The sequence below is a fragment of the Sander lucioperca genome, chromosome 4, assembly GCF_008315115.2.
Source record: "Sander lucioperca isolate FBNREF2018 chromosome 4, SLUC_FBN_1.2, whole genome shotgun sequence".
NCBI lineage: Eukaryota > Metazoa > Chordata > Actinopteri > Perciformes > Percidae > Sander > Sander lucioperca.
Genome location: NC_050176.1, coordinates 12478720 through 12497579, shown reverse-complemented (window position 1 = coordinate 12497579; position 18860 = coordinate 12478720). Strand labels below are relative to the sequence as shown.

At 42.9% G+C, this 18860-nt stretch overlaps 2 protein-coding genes across 5 annotated transcripts; both read left to right on the top strand.

The window, feature by feature from the left end:
- The first annotated feature begins 481 nt into the window (after positions 1-481).
- Positions 482-1442, top strand: rln3b (relaxin 3b). The gene is made up of 2 exons (XM_031288828.2): positions 482-824; positions 928-1442. The coding sequence occupies exons 1-2, from the start codon at positions 569-571 to the stop codon at positions 1206-1208; spliced, it is 537 nt and encodes a 178-aa protein (XP_031144688.1). The 5' UTR covers positions 482-568; the 3' UTR covers positions 1209-1442.
- Positions 1443-2169: 727 nt separating this feature from the next.
- On the top strand, positions 2170-17104 carry LOC116042573 (transportin-2). Of its 4 annotated transcripts, none has more exons than XM_031288806.2 (24): positions 2170-2391; positions 3119-3218; positions 3498-3573; positions 3737-3886; positions 4082-4188; positions 4306-4439; positions 4586-4667; positions 5501-5623; positions 5721-5839; positions 5964-6024; positions 6141-6312; positions 6805-6957; positions 7320-7545; positions 7640-7811; positions 7928-8122; positions 8269-8427; positions 9203-9290; positions 9404-9502; positions 9597-9692; positions 10633-10708; positions 11164-11263; positions 11385-11459; positions 15244-15373; positions 15480-17104. In XM_031288806.2, exons 2-23 carry the CDS (start codon positions 3120-3122, stop codon positions 15349-15351), a joined length of 2670 nt encoding a protein of 889 aa, XP_031144666.1. In that variant the 5' UTR covers positions 2170-2391; position 3119; the 3' UTR covers positions 15352-15373; positions 15480-17104. The 4 variants fall into 4 exon arrangements, with proteins under 4 accessions (XP_031144666.1, XP_031144665.1, XP_031144664.1 ...); XM_031288805.2 differs by having other exon boundaries at positions 9197-9290; XM_031288804.2 differs by having other exon boundaries at positions 7928-8158.
- The last annotated feature ends 1756 nt before the right edge of the window (positions 17105-18860 follow it).

Here is an 18860-nt window from a genome sequence, read left to right as displayed (position 1 = left end):
CATAATGTCAAGTAGATAGATGAAAAATAAAGGAATGACATTTCATTCAGTTCACATAAAATGTTGCTACCGCCACTTATCTCTACCCCCTCTATAGGCTTGTATAAATAATTAATATTGTACAACATTTAGAAGTTGACAATTGATTTGAGTCATTGTATGTAGGCCTATCACCAGTTGGCCCCTGAAATATATCTCTGTAGTGTGTATATGTGTACTTTGACACAGTGAACACTCAATGTATGGCACCCTAGTTATCTTTGAGGTGCATGGATAGTGATCTCCATCCATGCACGGCAGAGCAGATAGCAAGACGGAGAGATTGTGTGGTGACGTACAGCACAACACAAATGATGTTAGGGACAGAAAGGCCAGGAAAAGGTCACAGGGGATTAGATAGCCACAAACTCTGTTGACATCACCTCTGGCATCATTTGCTACTTTATCACAACTTTCTTTTTCCTCTATGTGCATTGTTGCTCCTAAAGGTCTCCAGTCTTATCTCTGGGCATGACGAAGAGTGGAGGTGAGTTGAGGTCCTTCTCTGAGATGCTGAGGCCTATAAAAGATGCTGCCCCGAAAGAAACACAAACCACATAGACACCTCAAGCAGCATCAGAGACCCCTGAGACATCTTTTCATTCTCACCATGTGGAAGGCAGCACTCTTGACCCTGGGCTTGTTGGTGGCACTGGTAGACAAGGTGCGGTCCAATGACGGCCATCCCTCTTTCTATGGGGTGAAACTGTGTGGAAGAGAGTTCATACGAGCTGTCATCTTTACCTGTGGTGGTTCTCGCTGGAGGAGAAGCATAGGAGACTCAGGTAAGAGAGAGACTATGGATACAAGTTTATTTTTGTATGATGTGCCCTGTGTTATATGGTTAAACAAGTAATATTAAGAGCTGTATCCTTGCTTTTTTATCAGCTCTTATTGGAGAAGAGGCCTTTGACCCATGGAACACAAATCCCATCCCTCAACTTGTCGACGAGCAGGATCCTGCAGAGTCCAAAGTATGGAGAGATCAAACAATAAATGAGGCATCTGTGGCTGCTGGATTCAGCCGCTCAGCTCGCTCACCAATCTCAGAGGAGGTGCTGGAGGCTCTACGGAGTGCAGATAGGAAAGGACGGGATGTAGTAGTTGGACTGTCCAACGCCTGCTGCAAGTGGGGCTGTAGCAAGAGTGAAATCAGCTCTCTGTGCTGAACCTTGTTTCCTAAATATACGTTCTGTCTTGTCACTAATGCAGAGCTCTACTCATGTGATTCCATTATTTCTTCAGACTTCTTAAAATTTCACATCCCATCCAACTCACTGTCCATGTGTTGACTGTTGATACAGGAATGTGAATGTGTACTCAAAATTTGTTTACTGCAATTATCACATATTGACATAGACCTACTGTATGTTTATTAAAATTGTGTGTAGTTGATATGAACGTCTCTGTTCCTCTTTCAAAAGACTGAGATAGCCTACTAAAATATTTAATGCTGTTAGAACACTTCCACTTTGCTAAAGCCTTGTTTCAGGAATATAGTTTTGACAAGGATTTCGAAATGAAAGGAAGTGGTGGTGACTACACAGAGTGGCCTCATATTTACAGTGCATAGTGAATATAGCTGCTTCCTGTGATTTTACAGGGGTTAGACATCAAATGTGACACATATTTACACAGCACTTAAATCCAATATAATAGACCTGCAACAAACTGCTTCTGTGGAGCCTATAATGTTGGACTTTGGTTGTTTATTTCAGTGTGCGAATGGGAATTTGCTTATCCTCCTATCAGAGATTAATTAACACATCATGTTGAGACTTATCATCTAAAATGAGTGACCATAACAAGGTTCATACAATGGTAGTAATTGTTGTTAGCTTCCACTGGTGTTCGTAATGTTGTCTACGCCCTGTAGTTCATACAGATACATTTTACACAGTAGTTAAATGATGTAGGAATTTGGAGTTGACACCATCTGGTGGTCAGAAACGAAACACAACACAAAACAATTCATAACATGTCTGTTCACATAATTGAAATATGTAATGCATCTTAATTAATGCACTTATTTTTTTTAAGACAACAGCAAACACTGATACATACTGTGTACAGACTGTCTAAAAAACGGCAAACTCAGTAGTCACTCTCTACGATTATTTTGCTAGACAGTTGTCCAGTACGGAAGCCGAACATGATCAAACTGATCACCCGGCTTGAATGCAAGGCATGCAATCTCTGTCACATACCAGCTAACGTAGCAACCACACATATCCACAGAGAGTTTGTATTTAGCTGCACAGATCGCAGTCATACTGTATTTAATGTTAGCCGTCACAGCGTAACTGCACTATAATCTATAGAAATATAGATCTACCACATCGGAGTGACCAGGTAAAATCTTTCGCGGTACTTTTAAGATGATGCTAGCTAGCCATGCTACTGGTAGCTGGGTTGAAATGCGACTGTTATGAATAATAATGCGCTCCGTTTGCGCATTATTTGTTGCTTTGATTGCAAGCACTACTTTGACAGCGCAATGTGATGTCCTGATAGTTAACGTAAGATAGCGTTCTGCAACTGTTTTCTGTGTGAATCTGGTACGTGTGAAGTATCATAGCGACGCTAACCAAGCTAGCTTGCTAGCTGAATGAGCCAGACATTAGCGTCTGTGCCGTCTGGGCCTCATGTGGAAAAGGCTGTTCAGATCGTGATTGATAGTTGGTGTGGTTACGTATTAATGCAACTGTTACTTACTAACTAATTGACGACTGCGTATGGGGTACTTTCAGATTTCATGTACCCAGAAACGGAAAATGTTCATTAACACTGTGACGGCAATGCTAACGGTAACATTGCAGATAATTATTTAGAATTAATGTAGTGTTTTCTCTAAAATTAAGATTGAGAGGTTAACAGGTTACGCTAGTATTTGACAAGTTGTTGCTATTGGTAAAGGCAGCTATCACATACTGGTTGTTTTGTAATCCTTACTGCGTAGTTTACGTTACTTGTACGTGATTTGAGTAGTAACGCACGGAGTGCTGAGGTCACAGGTGGGGCCAGGTGGTAAGAACCAATGTAGTACATGCTTCATAAACAGGTAATGTGTCTCTTGTAGGATGGAGTGGCAGCCAGATGAACAGGGTCTGCAGCAAGTGCTTCAGCTACTCAAGGACTCCCAGTCCCCAGACACAGCAACACAGAGAGCTGTGCAAGAAGTATCCTTGTGTGTGTGTGTGTGTGTGTGTGTGTGTGTGTGTGTGAGAGAGAAAAGGTGTGAGATTAAGCTTTATGCATGAGAGCTTTTGTGTAAAAGTGGGTGATAATAAAAACTGACTGAGTGTGTCATGCCGCAGCTTGCATCACATGAACTGGTGTGATTGATTGTGTATTAGTCCATGCTGCCCAAATGTCAAACACGACCACAAGGTATGCAAGGGTGTGTGAGCTTTTGCTATGTGTGTGCGGATGGTTGAACTCCTTAACAGACCCTGCAGAAACTGGAGCAACTTAATCAGTTTCCAGATTTCAACAACTATCTCATCTTTGTCCTCACAAGCCTCAAATCTGAGGGTATGTATGCACGTCAAATATAAAGATTCTAACAATAGAATAGGAGTCATTTACTGAATGACCTTGCTTGTAATCTGTACATAACCTCTTTCCCATTTAAAAAAAAAAAATAAAAAAAAATGTCTTTATGCTCTTACTCTCTGCTGCTGCCTTCCCTCTCAAGACGAGCCCACTCGCTCTCTGAGCGGTCTCATACTGAAGAACAATGTTAAGGCTCACTACCAGAACTTCCCTCCCACTGTGGCTGACTTCATCAAACGAGAATGCCTCAACAACATCGGAGATCCTTCACCGCTTATCAGAGCTACGATCGGTGGGTGTTTGAGTGAAAAAAGTGTGAGTCAGACTACTATGTAGGTGGTTGGGTTTTTGCAGGTAATGTGGCTGTGTGGGAGCAAGCGCTGCATTTTCAAAATGTTTTGAATGGGATTGGAAGTTTAAGTTGTTAGTTACTTATTTCAAAGCCTGCTTTATCCTTGTATAACCTTTTCTATTATCTATCATAAAGGCATCCTGATCACGACCATTGCCTCTAAAGGAGAGTTGCAGACCTGGCCGGAACTGTTGCCTCAGCTTTGTAATCTGCTCAACTCCGACGACTATAACACCTGCGAGGTCAGGCTCACCTGCCTGCACGCACTAATAGCTCTGTTATGTTAATGCGATAGTCAGATTTATATCTGTTTCTTTTGTCTGTAACATTTTTTCTTTATGATTTCCTCCACCTTTCAGGGTTCTTTTGGAGCATTGCAGAAGATCTGCGAGGATTCATCAGAGTTGTTGGATAGCGATGCTCTGAACAGACCTCTCAACATCATGATCCCCAAATTCCTACAGTTTTTTAAGCACTGCAGCCCCAAGATCAGGTCAGTGAAACACCAGTCTTTTGCTTCCTGACTCTGCCTCTACTGGCACTTTGTCTCTCTGCCTCAGACCTTCCACTTTCACTCTCCCTGTTAGAATCATCATCATCGATCTCATCTGTTTGTCTCTCTCTCTCTCTCTCTCTCAGGTCCCATGCTATAGCGTGTGTAAACCAGTTCATCATTGGTCGAGCTCAGGCTCTGATGGATAACATTGACACCTTCATTGAGGTGAGCGCTACAGTATTATGTTTTGGTTTGAAATTCCATTGTTTTCAAACCTCACTCCCTCACCTTTGGCTACTGTCAGAGATTGAATATGTTACAATGCATCTGTTAAAGTTATGTGTTTTTACTTTCAAATGCGGGTCTCTGCTGTGGTTAAGTTCTATTGTTCCATTTAACTGTATGCTGCTTTTTAGGCTGCATTCCTAAGATATTTGGCATCTACTACTTGGGGCAATGCATGAAGTTGTCTAATGTAAAAAAGGAGAAATTGTTTACTGCAACATGCTGTTGAACTATTGTTTTATCTCCTTAATGGTGCATAAGAAAAACAGTCATCTAATTTTGGATATTATCCCAGCCATTTTTTACAAATGTACCGTAGCTCGTGCAGTTTACACAAATCTCTCTTCAGGGTCAATTATGCGGCTTCAAAACAATCTCTGGGATCAAGGTGCAGCACTGGAAGCATTGTTTTCTAGTGTCATCTAATCAGATGGACACACATTTTACCCAATAGAGTCTGTTTAGAGAGTTAGTTTAGTATTGAAGTTAGTTGGTATTTAGCAGCTAGACTTGTATCATCAGTGGCTGTGACAACATGGTAGGGGGTGGGGGGGGGAGACCCTGAAACCCTGTTCAGGTCCTTCTCTAACACTGTCAAGATTTAAATGTGGCAAAGCATAACAGATCAAAGTGCATGTTTGGAAGTTACTTCTGTTAACTCTTTCCCACTCAATGTTTTGTCTTCCCCCAACATTTGTTGGTTGGCCCTGCCGATCTTTCCCTTCACTCTCTGCCACCCACCCTCTTTCTCCCCTTGTCTCTTTTGTATCCAGAGTTTATTTGCACTGGCCGGTGACGAGGACAGTGAAGTGCGGAAGAACGTGTGCAGGGCTCTGGTCATGCTGCTGGAAGTCCGCATTGACCGCCTCATCCCACACATGCACAGCATTATCCAGGTGAGTGTGGGACTTGATCTTACACTCCACTTTAAACAGATAATGAATGGCTTTCCCTTCTTCCTCCTCCTCATCACCTCTTGTTGTCTGTCACCAGTACATGCTGCAGAGGACCCAGGACCCAGATGAGAACGTGGCTCTGGAGGCCTGTGAGTTCTGGCTGACTCTGGCTGAACAGCCCATTTGCAAAGAGGCCCTGTCTGGGCACTTGGTCCAGTAAGTGCTCACACATGCCAACAAGTCGTTGGACAGGGTTAAGTTGAAGACAAGGAATTCAAAATCATGTGTTGTATGAATTTCATCGGAATAGTAATGTGGCTGTCTGTCTCTTTTTTTACAGGCTGATCCCTATCCTGGTGAATGGGATGAAATACTCTGAGATTGACATTATTCTTCTAAAGGTGAGCCACCTCTGGATAAATCAGATGCTCATACTTCTCGTCTTCTTTTTTTTTTTTTTTTTTTTTAACCTGTGTCCATTCTGCATTCATTCACCTTTCTCTCTGTTGTCCTCCAGGGTGACGTTGAAGAGGATGAGGCAGTTCCTGACAGCGAGCAAGACATCAAACCTCGCTTCCACAAGTCCCGCACCGTCACTCTGCAGCATGAAGGAGGGGAGGGCGAGGAGGGGGAGGACATCGACGAAGACGAGGACGACGATGATGACACACTGTCTGACTGGAACCTACGTAAGTTACAGACACGCAGCTTTAGTAATCCTCTCTGGTGACCATGTGGCAGTTCTTGCTCTTTAAGTGCATTCTTAAACTTTTAACCACTTTTTTGAGCAAGGGTTTAATATTTAAAGGTTAGTGTGTTTTTTTTTTTTTTTCAACCATAACATGCTACTTCGACCTGATTTTTTTTTTTTTTTTTTTGCAGTGCATATATTCATGCATGGATGTATTTTTTTGTATACATCCATGTGTGTTTTAAATTGAAATGTACATCAAGTAACAATGATAATGGGTACGTTACATATTTCTTGTGACTGATTTTAAAATATTCTCTCAGCAGGTAAGAGATTAGAAACATTTTTTTTTTTTACTATCTGTGTTACCCACAATTTGTCTCACTATGTCTGTAGTTGGATTCTCTTATGCTGTGTTGTGCCAGTGATTCTACAGAGCGTTATTACAGTTTCAAAGTTATCTAATGCTGATGGTGCTTTCCCCCTCCAGGGAAGTGTTCGGCCGCGGCTCTGGACGTTCTTGCCAACGTGTTTCGTGAGGAGTTGCTTCCCCATCTCCTGCCCCTGCTCAAAGGACTACTGTTCCACCCTGACTGGGTCATTAAGGAGTCTGGCATCCTAGTGCTGGGAGCTATCGCTGAGGGTGAGATGCGGCACAGACTTGAAATGCAGTATATCATAGTCAAAGCTCACTGATTAATAATTGTATCAAGGAACCAGTTGCCTGGCAACCAGCGGAGACACCAGGAACTTACTGGTCCCCACCAACAAAACAGTCCAACACACATCCCCGTTGTAAAACTGGGATTTGTGTTTTTTTTTTTCATTTTTTTGTGTGGATTAAACAAACCAGATGTAAAATGTTAATTAGTGAGCTTTATAGATGCCGTTAGGTGGATTTAGTTACCTTCGGACAAAGCCAGGCTAGTTGTTCCCCCAGTTTCCAGTATTTGTGCTATGTTAAGCTAACCAGCTGCTGGTGTATAAAACCGTTTGTCCTTCCAGGTTGCATGCAAGGCATGGTACCTTACTTGCCTGAGCTCATCCCCCACCTCATCCAGTGTTTGTGCGACAAGAAGGCCCTGGTCCGCTCCATCGCCTGCTGGACCCTCAGCCGCTACGCCCACTGGGTGGTCAGCCAGCCCCCTGACGCTCACCTCAAACCCCTCATGACTGAGCTGCTCAAACGCATCCTGGATGGCAATAAGAGGGTACAGGAAGCAGCATGCAGGTACAGCTCTTAAGTTTTCCAATATGTTGACTCTCCTGTGTTTTCTCACTTTTCGCTTATACATTTAGTTGAACCCATCTCGCCTTTCCTACAGCGCGTTTGCCACCCTGGAGGAGGAGGCGTGTACAGAGCTGGTGCCTTACCTGAGCTTCATCCTGGACACGCTGGTTTTTGCTTTTGGGAAGTACCAGCACAAGAACCTGCTCATCCTCTATGATGCTATAGGAACACTGGCAGACTCTGTGGGACACCATCTCAACCAGCCTGTGAGTACCAAATGCACACATTTACACAGCCTTGTTTTGTGTGTAACATGTAAAAAAAAAAAAGGTGTTAACAGAACAAATGAATGACAGGCCAAAATCACACACTTGTGTTTTAGGAGTACATAGAGAAGCTGATGCCTCCGCTGATAGCCAAGTGGAACGAGCTAAAGGACGAAGACAAAGATCTCTTCCCTCTGCTTGAGTGTCTGTCATCTGTTGCCACGGCGCTGCAGAGCGGCTTCCTCCCCTACTGCGAGCCTGTCTACCAGCGCTGTGTCACCCTGGTCCAGAAGACACTGGCTCAAGCCATGGTGAGCCCCACTCACATGCACATGGACTTTGCAGAGGCAATTTATGTTTTTTTGCTACTTTACATAATGACAATGACACTTTATCCCATTGTTCCCATTTCTGACCGTTTCTCTCCACCTTCCCTTCTATTCTTTGTGTGTCACAGATGTACAGTCAGCAGCCAGACCAGTACGAAGCACCCGACAAGGACTTCATGATCGTGGCATTGGATCTTTTAAGTGGCTTAGCTGAGGGACTGGGGGGGCACGTGGACACGCTTGTGGCCCGCAGTAACATCATGACGCTGCTTTTCCAGTGCATGCAGGTGAGGAGAGCCCGTGTGTGTCTGATTTGACCTTTTTAATGATTTTTTTTTCCCCAATAAGTTGAGTCATTATATTCATATGGCGCATATGGATGCTTTTGTCAAAAGTGACTCACAAGATTGTCACGGCCACCACAGAGTCAAACGTATCACCGCGTCACCACTGGATTATTTTTTTTTTTTTTTTTTGCAAGCGTGCTACTGTCAATAAACCGTGTTCAGTAGCTATCTGTCTGTGCCTGCCGAATGCATGTGAGTGGAGTGGAGGGTCCAGAATTTCCCTTCCTCCTCACGGAGCTGTTCATTCCCCACACTGTGTTGTATTTATCAGATGAGCGGCGCCTGCTCTCCCTCCGTGCCACCAGTGCCCGGGGCTCCTCGCTGTGCGGTACGAAAAAAAATCAATACAGTGACAACCCTAACGAGAACAACTATATTGTGAATTTGGCTGTATTGAATATGCAGTATTTGTGATTACAGAAGGGAGCTAAACAGAATTTTAATGGGCCGTCTCCCTCGCTTTCCTTGCTTCAAACACGAAAAACTAGTTTTGCTGAGTGAAGACAAAGTCAGAAACCGATGCAGTACATCATTTGAAATGGCCGTAAAAATCGGTGGAATCGGTTTATATGGTGGAAACATGAATACATTTGAGATTTTGAAATTTTAAGCCCAGGTCAATATCCTGTCGGTCAGGTGTCACTGGAAAATTCTTCCACTCTGTTAACGGTGTGTGTTCACATTTGTCTTTGTCTCTCTGTCGCTTCTGTCCCAGGATACGATGCCTGAAGTAAGACAGAGTTCATTTGCTCTACTGGGTGACTTGACCAAGGCTTGCTTCCCTCATGTTAAACCTTGTATTGGTAATTATCTCACTCCCTCTCACTCAGCCGCATACATAATGTTCCATCATCCTCTTTTTTTGTTTTGTTTGTGAAGATAATTGTTTTTTTCTTCATGTGTGCGTGTCCTGCAGCTGAATTCATGCCAATCCTCGGGACAAATCTGAACCCGGAGTTCATCTCTGTCTGCAACAATGCTACCTGGGCCATAGGAGAGATCTGTATGCAGATGGGTAAGTTGGAGTAAATATTTTTTCTATGTGATACTGTTAAGTGCATGTGCGGTTACATATGAGATGCAGTGTATTGATGTGTGTCTCTTAACAGGAGTGGAGATGCAGCCGTACATCGCTATGGTTCTGAACCAGCTGGTTGAGATTATTAATCGCCCCAACACCCCCAAGACCCTGCTGGAGAACACCGGTACATGCATGCACAGATGTTTTTAATACTTGTTTTTCAAAGAGAACAGACAGATTTTATAGTTATGTGTTAGGACTGACAACTAAAAATCAGAGCAGCGAAGTGAAGCGAGTGCAGTTAGGCTACGTTCAGACTGCAGGCAAAAGTGGCCCAAATCTGATTTTTCTTTTTGGGGGTCAAGTGACCAGGTCAGAAGTAGTGTGAACACTCAAATCTGGCCCAGATCAGATTTTTTTTCAAATCAGATTTATACCACTTTCATATGTGGTCCTGAATCTGACCCAGGTCTGATTTTTTTTTTTTTTTTTTTTTTTTTTTTTTCAATGCGGCCACAGTGTGAACAACCAAGGCGGATTTGATGCGACTTTTACGTCAATCTACATTGACATTTGTCACAATTATGCGCCGGTGGGAGTTAAACTGCGTCTCTGTGAAGCTATTCACAAAGCAGTCCCACCACTCCTGGCTTCGTCTCTGCATCCACACAGACATCTGTAGTGAATTTGCAGCCATAACCCCACAAAAGGCCAAAATAGCCAATTTGGCTCTCTTTCTCTTCATTCTTCTCCTCCTCAGCATCTTCTCATTAATATTACGGCTGCCATTACACAAACATTTTAAAATAAAAGCGAAAATGCTTACTTCCTCCATAACCTCCCTAACTTTAGTGCAACAGCAACAGCGTGCTGCGTCTGATGTCATTGTTATTGTTCTTTTACGCATCCGGGTCAGTTCGAAACCGCAAAAAGTTCACACTGGAATCTGATATAGGCCACATTTTAAAAGGTAATGTGAACAGCCAAACTGAAAATCGGATCTGAGCAAAAAAAAAAATCAGAATTAAGCATTAAGACTTGCGTTGTGAACGTAGCCTTAGTGTCATGATAGTACACACACACGCTTCTAAAAGCAGTACTGACTCCTCTCTCTCCTCCTCCAGCAATCACCATCGGGCGACTGGGCTACGTGTGTCCTCAGGAGGTCGCGCCCATGCTGCCGCAGTTTATCCGGCCCTGGTGAGAGACTGTTTAATCTCTTTATTTTGAGAGATTATTTCCATTCTCTCTTCTTGACTCAGTATTTTTATCCCTATCACACATTTATTTCTATTCTTATTTTTTCTCATTTTGCCACCTCGCTTTTTTTGTGTGATCACACTGCTGCAATCACAGCATTACAAGGGCTGCAGTGTTGACATTCTTTAAACAAATTCTTAAAATGATTGGAATCCGCAAGCAGTCAGAATAAGACACTGAAGTCTTTCAGTTGTCTCAAGCTTAGTAAAAAGACAAATGTCAGTAAGATGATGACAGGCTGTTACCGTTTTACTTTTTGAAATTGGTTTCAGCCTACTTGTTCTCATTTCATTACTGTTCTCTCGTAGACGAGATAAGAGAGTTGAATTCTTAGTAGTGACAGCATCATCAGCTTTAACAGCTTCTGATTGGTTAATAATAATTGCGTGCTGCAGGTGTACGTCTCTGCGGAACATCAGAGACAACGAGGAAAAAGACTCTGCCTTCCGTGGGATTTGCATGATGATCGGTGTGAACCCAGGAGGCGTGGTGCAGGTGAGACATTGTACACCGTAGGCAGTAAGTTATGGCTTTCACAGTCTGCATTTGGCTGTAAACCCACAGGGGTTGTCGAGCTTGATGAAACCTTCTCACCTCTTCCTCTGTGTTTGCTCAGGACTTCATCTTCTTCTGTGACGCAGTGGCCTCCTGGGTGAATCCTAAGGACGATTTGAGAGACATGTTCTATAAGGTGAGGGGCGACGCGCAATATTGTGTCGATCAGTGGTAGAAACAAAGTCCAGGTCATATCGAAGAACAAGTTAATGTTTTTCCACAACCAGTGCTATCCAAAAGTCTGTTTTTAATTCCCCATGACATCATCACACTCTTCACGCTCCTCTTCCTTTGCTGCGTGAGTCACTGTGAGGTGTAGAGACCTCAGGTCAAGCAGAGTGTGTTCATCTCAGCAACAAGGACACTGTTTTGTTCTACAGAGACTTGAAGTGAACACGCTCCCCCTCAGGAGCTTACCACATAAAGGCCAAAATGCTCTGCCTGCAAATTTTATGCAACATCCACTGATGCGTGTATTTACACAAATCGAGAACCTCTGTAATACTTAGTATTCCTGTTAAGGTATTTAACCAGTGTGTTGACAGCAGAGTGCGTCTATAGTAGGCCAAATTAACCTGGTGATCAGTTGGTGGCCTGTTCTATTTCACGGTACTTATCGGTACACTATTTCTGTTTGAATAGACAGGGACTTTCACCTAGTAAGGACAATGTACTGTGTACACTCATTCTTCTTCTGCTGCTCTGTGATAATGAGGCCTGCTCTGGCTTGGTTGGAGCTAGGGGTGGACCGGTACACAGAAGTCACAGTTCAGTTCATACCTTGGTTCAGACATCACTGTTCGGTATGAGTTCGGTACAATGGAGGGAAAAGCAAAACAAAAATGCAGAAGGCAATTTTTTTTATTGTGCATGTCTCAGGCTGTACCACCTAGTGTCATACAGTCTCTCCTCTGAGCTAGCTGCAACAGCCTGAAGTGTGTAAAGTAAGATGTAAACAATAAGTACCCCACATCATCTCCAGGCTCAATCTGTAACTTGTAAACAAAATAAGAAGAAGCTGGAAACGTTACACTAATCTACAACAGCAGTCTTATCCACCACTCTCTCGCCTGTACTACTGTAACTGACTGGGAAACCAAAGTTTTCCCAAACATGCGATCTTAAAGAGGCCGGCGGGTCCTCTAACTCTTGTGGGTCGCCACCACTCACCATAGTGCTGCTGGTTTTTTTTAAATGACAAATGCAACTCGTTTAGAATCAGCTTTGCAGTTTTATTGCATCGAGAATAATAAAGATACCTTCGACTATTTGCCCTTTGAACTATAACGATTGCTCGTTTCCACGGGCAATGCTAATTTGCTTTCAGTTTTATTGATAGTGTCAAATCATCAACAGAAGTTATCTCAGGACACTTTACAGAGTAGTAGGTCTAGACTACACTATAATTTACAGACCCAACAATTCCTCTGTCTATCATTTGTGCTCTCCGAGTCTGACCTCTGCTCAACCCACACACTCAGCGCTGTCTGATCACGGCCGGGTCTTCTCGGATCCACTCCTAATGTTAAACAGACCCGGGACCTGCGGTAATAGAACAGGACCTGACCCGGACCCAACTGACTGTATAAACCAAGGACCAGAACCCGTACTGTCCCAGGTCGGGTCTTGTCCCGGGTCTTAGGGTTCAGGTGGACCCGTGAAAACCTCTAGTGGCGTTTTTCCATTACATGGTACCTGTTCGACTCGCCTCAACTCGACACACTGCACGTCCGTTTTCCATTGCAGATTTTAGTACCGCCTCAGCGTGGCTGGTCGTCTTATGTGCCGGCTCGACGCACACACCAGCGCACAAGTATAAACATCAGGCCACTTGAGCTTGTTTTACAGTTCTGTGGAGGCTCCACGCAGAGCTTTCGCCGTAGCCTATGAAAGTGGCCTGATGTTTATACTTGTGTGCTGGTATGTGCGTCGAGCCGGCATGTGTGTGTGTAGGTAGGCTACGACGAAAGTTCTACCTGGAGCCTCTGCAGAACTGTAAAACAAGCGGTGCCGCAGTAAACTGCCGTGTTGTTGCCACAGCCAGAAGACACATTTTGTTTAAAATGAAGCTGGAGGCAGCAAAAAAAAAAAACACAGCTGGCTGAACTATTTAAAAATGGCGGGTTTGTTCAGGACACCCCCGTCTGTCGCTTTCACGTCACCTTTTGGTATCGGCTCAGCTCGCTTGGAACCTCGACTGAGGTGGTACTAAAAAAAGTACCTGTTAGCAGGTACCAGGTACTTTTTTTTTGTAATGGAAAACCAAAAAAGGCGAGTATAGGCGAGTCGAGCAGGTACCATGTAATGGAAAAGCGCCATAGTTGTCCCCTGCCTTCTGCTCTGTGTGCATTGTGTATGCACTTTGATCCCTTTTAAGCAAGGTGCACAGAGACACCTTTCATTATAAATCCAGATACTCAGAAAGCAGTATCTGTCTATCTCTCTATATCTATAACTCTCTCTATATCTATATCTCTCTCTCTCTCTCTGTCTCTAATACTACCTGGCCAGTGGCCACAGATTATCTGGGTGTGATTTAGTTTGTTGCAATTATATTAAACTCCTATTCATTAAATATACTAAAGTTCTGCTGATCAATAGTTTGTATTAATAATGTGCAAATGGCTACAAGTAATATGACATGACAAAGAGAGATAATATTTTGATGTTGTCTTTCAAGTTTGCCCCTAAAAGATAACTTAAGAAAAATCTATTACTGCTGATTTAAAGAATATGGGCCATCAGGCACAATATAGACTAAAATGATAAAGGTCTTTAAACTTCATTTTTACACAGACGCCGTCTTCAAGACAGGGCTGCAAAAAGAGCTTTTAATGTATTGTTGATATACTTCAGTGGTCGAAATTTAATAACAAAGTTGCAACTAGTCCAATTAACAAAAAAACAAGTGTTAACTTCCTTGAAGGCGGGTACTCTGTTGAAGTTTAAAACTATTGGATCTGCCCAGAGCCACTCTGGATCTGCCATAACCAATCGCTAATGTTTGGTCGTGACGTCGGCTTAGCATCGCTAGCGTTAGTCTTAGCTAACTCCTTCACCACTAACGCAGCGTGCTGGAAAATCAAACTTTTCCCGAACCCCGTGGGGAGAAGGGCCACAACATCATGGCCACCAACAAGATTGTTCTTGCTCGGGCTTTAACTTCTGGATATTTGCCAGCGTTGCCACAACGGACTGAATAGCTTCGCTCGCATCTTTCTCCGCCGCCACTCAAACTAGCGCACGACCTCAACGTCATCGTTCTCAGCCACTCCTTCTGTTCGCTGAGTGGAGCGGTAAAGATTTGGCCGGAGAAAACCCAAGAATATTGCTGCGTTCATGCCACCTGGGAATAACAGGGTCCGCCCCCGTGATTACGTTGTTTTTGCGACTGCCAGCGTTCACATGGTCGGGATGCGTGTTCTTCTTCTTCTTCTGTTATATTGGCGTTTGGCATAACAACTTGTTGCATGACTGCCACCAACGGTTGGCCGCAGCCTAGAGCATCAGGTGTGTGAAAACCTGGAGGCCACAATAACAAAAGATTTGCTGCTGTTTTCTTATACGAGCATAGAAACAGCACATGGACAGGTGTTTGTTTGTGTTATCTGCAGGACAACGAACAGGAAAGGACACGGATAAGGTGTTGTTTTTTTATACATAGGCCTATTTATGAATAATTTGAAACATGTTATGTCTGTGTATGTTTCGTTTTCACTCGGAAATTTTTTTTTTTCCGATGTCTATGAACGCAGCATAGGCGGAGTACTGAAGGAAAATAAAAGGAACCGATAGGGAGACTGTTAAAGGATCACATAATGGAAGAAGGAATGATCAAATCCTGGCCCTGGCTGTAAAAGTGTGTAGCCTTGACGATGTGCCTGAAATGAATTTCCCCCACCTTCTGCCCCTTTCTGCAGATCCTGCACGGTTTTAAGGAACAGGTTGGGGAGGAGAACTGGCAGCAGTTCTCAGAGCAGTTCCCTCCACTGCTGAAGGAGAGACTGGCAGCCTGCTATGGCGTTTAGATACTCTACACCCACCCAAGAGGTAATCCTACACACATCATTATTTAAACTAAAATCATAGGTACATAAATGGTCATACTAAAGTTAAACTTCATTGTGTCCGTTCTCCCTTTTATCCGTCCTCCTAGGTGAGCCAGCAGGAGGAGGGTGAATGGGAAACTCATCCATCTGTGTATTGCACTGCCCTGATCTGGGGGGAGGGAGAGGGACGCTATTGGCCGCTCCCCCTGACGGACGGCCCCCACGCCCTATGTGTTTGTCCATAGAGGGAGGGTGGGCGGGTGGGAGGGTGGGACAGAGGGACACCTCTAGATTAACTAGGCAGGGACCCGACACAGAAAAACTAACTGGTAGGGACAGATAGAGAGGGACAGAGACAGGAACATGAAGAAGAGACGGAGGGATAGACATGTTGGGAAAGAGGGAGGCAGGGAGAGAGACCAGTAGAGAGCGTTCAGGGAAAGAAAGGGTGGGAAATCAGTAACAAGGCAGGGAAAAAGAGCGACAGAAAGGTCTGTTATTACTGGGAGGACAGGGACAGTTGAGATTTGAATAGGATTCTTAAACTCAAGAGTAACCGATAGCTTGACCGACAGACAGACCAACACAGACTCGCACACATTTACACTTGCACACACTGCACATGCAGTACATGGAACTGACTGTGGGTGGCACTATTATTCAGACTTTTTGAGACCTACATGTAGTTAGGGACAGACAGACAGGGGTCTAAACTCTGTTCGTTTTCTGGGTGATATATTTCTTTTCCGGGGAATAGGATTCAATATGAATTACTTCATCTGTACTCACTGAATTCTACTTAGCTGTATAATCTTGCGATCCGCTATCTATGTTTCCTACCTTTCACTTTGACCAGAGTGCTGCTTCACAGAGCTATCCATCTATTAGACATTCCTGTCACGTATTCAGAGAGAGAGAGAGAGAGAGAGAGAGAGAGAGAGACTTTCCTCGTGGCTTCACAGAAACCGTTCTTCTAGGAAGGGAGGATTAGGGCTAACATTTGTTTTCTCACCAGAGGGGAGGAAATCGTAGAAAGAAAAAAAAAAAATCACATCCTCAGTTGTCCTCTTTGAGGTTTTGTGTGTGTAAATGCGAGTGTGTGTGTGTATGCGTGTGCATGTGCAGTTTGTAAATCCTCACTTCGGCATTCTATGTTAACAGTGTGTGAAATATGTATTGTTTTGATATGGTACCGAGTTAAAACTTGACTCCCACTGCAATGTCCTTGGCACCTGTTAACTGTGACCAAGTGTTTGTGTGTGTGCGAAGGAGTGAGTGTGTGTGTTTATGTTTATGTCTACATTCGTACTGATATCCATTTGATGCCATATTGATATCTTAAGTAAAACAGTGATTGGCAATGTCATTGTGATCTTTATAATGTTTTCAAAATGGTCCATATTTTGTTATTTTTGTTATTTTTTTTGCTGCTACTGATAATTTTTGTTTCTATAGTGGACTTAAATTCGCACAATTAACGCAAAAAACCCATTTCAATTAATGCTATTTTCTTCAGTGACTGTTAAGTTGGTTTTGCACTTTTTTATTTTATTTGACCTTCTTTTCTTTTTTGTATGGACTTTTTTTTTTTTTTAACCTCACCCGTTTGATATGTCTTGACCCCAATGTCAGTGTTTGTCATACTGTGTTGCACTGTGAAATTAAGTGTCTTTGACTGGCAAAAATATTCCAATACTAAATGGCAAATAAAAACAACTCTGTGAAACTGGGACTAATCCGCACCTTTACAATGACTAACTTTGCCATATTGCTGAGGTGTGTGTCTATCTATGTGTGAGATACTGCATTTGTGTGTGTGTGTGTGTGTTTGTGTGTGTGTGTGTGTGTGAGATCCTGCATGAGTAGGCACGCATGAGTTCCTGTTTTTGGCCTATAAGCATGTTTTGGATAGTTAGACCAGCCTATGATGTGTGCACAGTAGGGGTGCAAATGAAGTTTTTCAACTTATTTTGTATGCATGCTCTGTGTCTTCACTCTCTCTGTGTGTGTGTGTGTGTGTGTGTGTGTGTGTGTGTGTGTGTGTGTGTGTGTGTGTGTGTGTGTGTGTGTGTGTGTGTGTGTGTGTGTGTGTGTGTGTGTGTGTGTGTGTGTGTGTGCACGCTTTGTATATTTCAGAGTAATATGATTGCCCTTCACACACCAACACACCACCTCAATTCACGAGAGTAGAGCACAATATACTTAAAAAAAGAGAAGAGCTAGGACACTGCCAAAGAGCAATAGCCACTGAAATTTAAAAACAGACAGTAAGTAGTAGAGACAAGCTGCTATTTCAATATTCAATATGCGCACATTGTTATGATGATGTAAAAGTACAGGCAACCAAGGGCTTTTTAGATTTATCATGGAATAAGATTTTGCCAGCAAAATTGACTACAGGGATTCATATTTGTTTTTTCATTAATATACTTTGTTTTCTAGTGTAGACATTTGGAGAAACAATCAGACATTGGCACTTGATTTGACCTAGACTGTGACCACTGATATTATCAAATCAATTTAAATACAAGACAATCTGAACCCAAGTCTCCTAGTTCAAAGCTTGTACGAGAAATGTTTTTGGTTGCTTGTTAATTTTAGTGTTTTTTGTGTAACTGATGTTTTGAGCAGTTTTTGTATCTAAAAGGATCAGTGTACATTTTTCTTTGGATGATACAGTAGTAGCCTGCTTCAGTGGCAGATTCATTGATGCAATGAGTTTCAAGGAAAGGAAGGGTGTGACAGTTTTTTTTAATACATGCAAAGACGATGGGAACGAGATGAGGAAGGAAGGATTTTTTTCCAAAATTCTGTTTATATAATAAAAAGCATGATATTATTGCAATTTGGCAGTAGGACTTTGGCACCCTTTGTTTTTCTGTGGGTCACTTCCACCATTCATGTTCCCTTTGTTTTGAAGGTGGGAATGAAAAATAAAATGCTTTGAGTCTTTTATATGATTTATAGTTTATGTTTGTAAAATCTCTGGATCTTTTAAATAAATTTTGTCATGCATGCTGAAGACCGGGTGTTAGAGTTGCCAGTCTGTTGTCTTTTGTAAGAAAAAAAAGAGTTGGGGTGTATACCTTTTTAGAAAATAACCAGGCCTCACAGTTACTGTAATGCTGCATTGTGTAAACCTCCATTAATGACCAACTTCATTCCATACAGGCACACATAAATCCTCAAATTACACATATTTGATATTCCCGTAGTTTTAACTGTAACTTGGAGGCATAAGCATCAGAGGGGTTCGCTCTGTACTGATGCACCAAAGAGGCTATCTGTGGACAAAGAAGAGTGTGTGTGTGTGTGTGAGAGAGAGATTAGACAATGTACATTCTTTTTTACACATGCTCAGCTGCAACTGATTTATCACCTCCATCTGCATTTTAAAATACTGTGTGATGTAACTGTGTGTTTTATCCCAAAACTGAGCTGCCAGGTCCAGCAGGTCCAGTCATGGGATATCACTGGAAATATGACTG

Bases quoted from the DNA above. Each gene is read 5' to 3' on its own strand.
- rln3b (XM_031288828.2), top strand. From the start codon at position 569: ATGCTGCCCCGAAAGAAACACAAACCACATAGACACCTCAAGCAGCAT. The intron at 825-927 runs GTAAGAGAGAGA...CTTTTTTATCAG, and splicing joins GAGAAGCATAGGAGACTCAG to CTCTTATTGGAGAAGAGGCC.
- LOC116042573 (XM_031288803.2), top strand. From the start codon at position 3,120: ATGGAGTGGCAGCCAGATGAACAGGGTCTGCAGCAAGTGCTTCAGCTA. The intron at 3,574-3,736 runs GTATGTATGCAC...TTCCCTCTCAAG, and splicing joins CACAAGCCTCAAATCTGAGG to ACGAGCCCACTCGCTCTCTG. The intron at 6,958-7,319 runs GTGAGATGCGGC...TTGTCCTTCCAG, and splicing joins GCTGGGAGCTATCGCTGAGG to GTTGCATGCAAGGCATGGTA.